The following is a 2311-nucleotide window of genomic DNA, read 5'->3' on the forward strand; positions in this document are numbered from 1 at the left end:
CTGCACGAGATCGACGAGGCCAGCCCGCTGTTCGCATCAGCCGGCAGGACCTGGAGGCGGACGACTTCGAGATCGTGGTGATCCTGGAGGGCATGGTGGAGGCCACGGCCATGACCACGCAGGCCCGTAGCTCCTACCTGGCTAGCGAGATCCTCTGGGGCCACCGCTTCGAGCCCGTCCTCTTTGAGGAGAAGAACCAGTACAAGATTGACTACTCGCGCTTCCACAAGACCTACGAGGTGCCCGCCACACCCCGCTGCAGCGCCAGGGACCTGGCGGAGAACAAGTTCCTGCTGCCCGGCACCAGCTCCTTCTGCTACGAGAACGAGCTGGCCTTCCTGAGCCCTGACGAGGAGGACGTGGCCGAGGACGACCCGGCGGGCGGCCCTCAGGCCAGGCTTGGCCTCGCCAGGCCCCCGGCCAGCAGCAGTGCTCTGGAGCCGCGGCCCTACCGGCGGGAGTCGGAGATATGAGTGGCCGTGGGCCACGGGGCAGCCTCTGAAAGGTGGCCAACGCAGCCGCATGTTAGATGCTTCAGGCTTCACGTGGTCTTGGGAGGCCGGCAGGAGCGTGGGTGGCAGGAGCGGGTGTCCCTGGCCTCAGAGGCCCACGCAGGCTCCGGGCCGCGCCGCAGGGGCTGGTGCGTCTGCCTGAGGGAAGAGCTGCAGGCCACCCCCAACGGCTCCACAGCCGCCCGCCCTTGGTGCAGGCCGCTGGCTGCAGGCACCCGCTTGTTTTAACTTGGGAAGAAATCAGGGGTCTCCACTTTCTCAGTCTCAGTTTGAGGAACCTCTTTACAAAAGAATTAACATGTGATTAAACCTTTTTTTAATTCATGGGCTACAAAAAAGGACACAGAGAATTCCACTGTTTGCCTGGATGCAGGCAGTGGGCGGAGGCTCCGCCAGGCTCCCTGGGGCTGGAGGGCCAGGGCCGACCGCGCTGTGACCCCTGTGCGCACGGCTGGGCCAGGGCCCTTTTGTGGTGGAAAAACCAGGGCCGTGTTAATGCTCACGAGGCTCCCGGGGTCATGGAGGCGGGCGCTGGGACAGAACAACTGGTTTCTGGAGTTCGACTTTGCACTTAGAGGTGCCCCTCAGGGTCGGATGTGAGCCCTGCCTGCCACGGAGGGTCCCCTCCCCCAGCGCCCTGGGGTCCTCGTGTTTGCTGCTCTCTCCTTTGCTGCCCGGGCTCCCACCCTCCACAGAGAGGGGCCTCTGCAAACACGCAGGAGTGGGTGCTCCTGGGGAGGGCACCTGGCAGCCCCACCCGTGAGGCCCAGAGGAGTGGTCTAGGACTCCCCTGAACCCCTCCCCGACGCCACCATGCAGTCCCCACAGCCCCTCTGTCTGCAGAGGCCAGGCTGATGGTGCTCCCCCTGACTCCGGGCAGCAGGGTGGAGCCCATGAGTGGCAGCCAGGCTGCGCCCTGCTTGAACAGAGAGTACCAGTGCTCAGAGAGATGCGACCTCTCGCTGAGAGTCAGGAGCGGCACACACACCCAGGAAGGGGTTTGGGCTGTAGGCTCTGCTGACCCAGAAGCAGCACCTGGACCAGCAGCTGCCCAGTGCAGGTTGCTTCTTGGCGGAGAAGCCAGCTGGGCTAGGGGGGTGTTGGGGAGGGCAGAGCAGCCTGGACCCCGGGACAGCCAGGTGCCTTCCCAGGACAACTCAGTGCGCTGCCCTCCAAGTGACCGGGCCCATAAGGAAGTCAGTATTAGAGAGCCAGTGGCTCTTGGGCTTGCCTGCCCTGGCTGCTCCAACCTGTGCCCCCACGACAGCTCAAAGCCTGAAGGCACCAGGGACTCGGGCCCAAGTGGGAAACTGAGGCAGCGTGCAAGGTCATGCAAGTAGGGAGTGGGACTCTGGAGACAGGGAGAAGCCGGGGCCTGGGTAGGCCAGCCTTCCATTCACTCCATCCAGCGCCAAGCCCAGAGGCCCTGGAATCCAGGTCCTGGTGGTGTGGGGTGACCAGGTGCACTCTGCTCAGCTGTGCCCTCAGGGGCCCATGGCAGGCAACTTAGCTCAAGACCCTGCAGGGAGCAGCCCCTCGCTGCCTGTCTTCTCTTGCCAAAGGCAGAGGCTGTGTTTTTACTCGTCTGCCCTCTCCTCCCTGCCCTGTATTTATTTATTGCTTGTGCTGAAGACCAAAATAGTCTCCCTCTTTAATGCACTTGAGGATGGAGGGTGGCTGGGCGGGCCTATGGTATGTGCAGAGCACGGTTCACATGGCCCCTGGGAGAGTGCGAGGGGGTGTGCTCACGCTTGGTGTGTGGAGAGTATGTTAACCCACTGAAGTATTTTAACCCCCTG

General features: G+C 63.2%; 1 protein-coding gene across 1 annotated transcript; it reads left to right on the forward strand.

Annotated features, from left to right (window-relative positions):
- LOC102439307 (ATP-sensitive inward rectifier potassium channel 12-like) lies at positions 1–2289 on the forward strand (the record flags this gene model as incomplete). Its single annotated transcript, XM_014449179.1, is given in 2 exon segments — positions 1–31; positions 34–2289. Coding segments are annotated over 2 exon segments (471 nt in total), but the record flags the coding sequence as incomplete, so codon positions are not given.
- Positions 2290–2311: the final 22 nt, after the last annotated feature.

Source organism: Myotis lucifugus, unplaced genomic scaffold, assembly GCF_000147115.1.
Source record: "Myotis lucifugus unplaced genomic scaffold, Myoluc2.0 scaffold_1061, whole genome shotgun sequence".
Lineage (NCBI taxonomy): Eukaryota > Metazoa > Chordata > Mammalia > Chiroptera > Vespertilionidae > Myotis > Myotis lucifugus.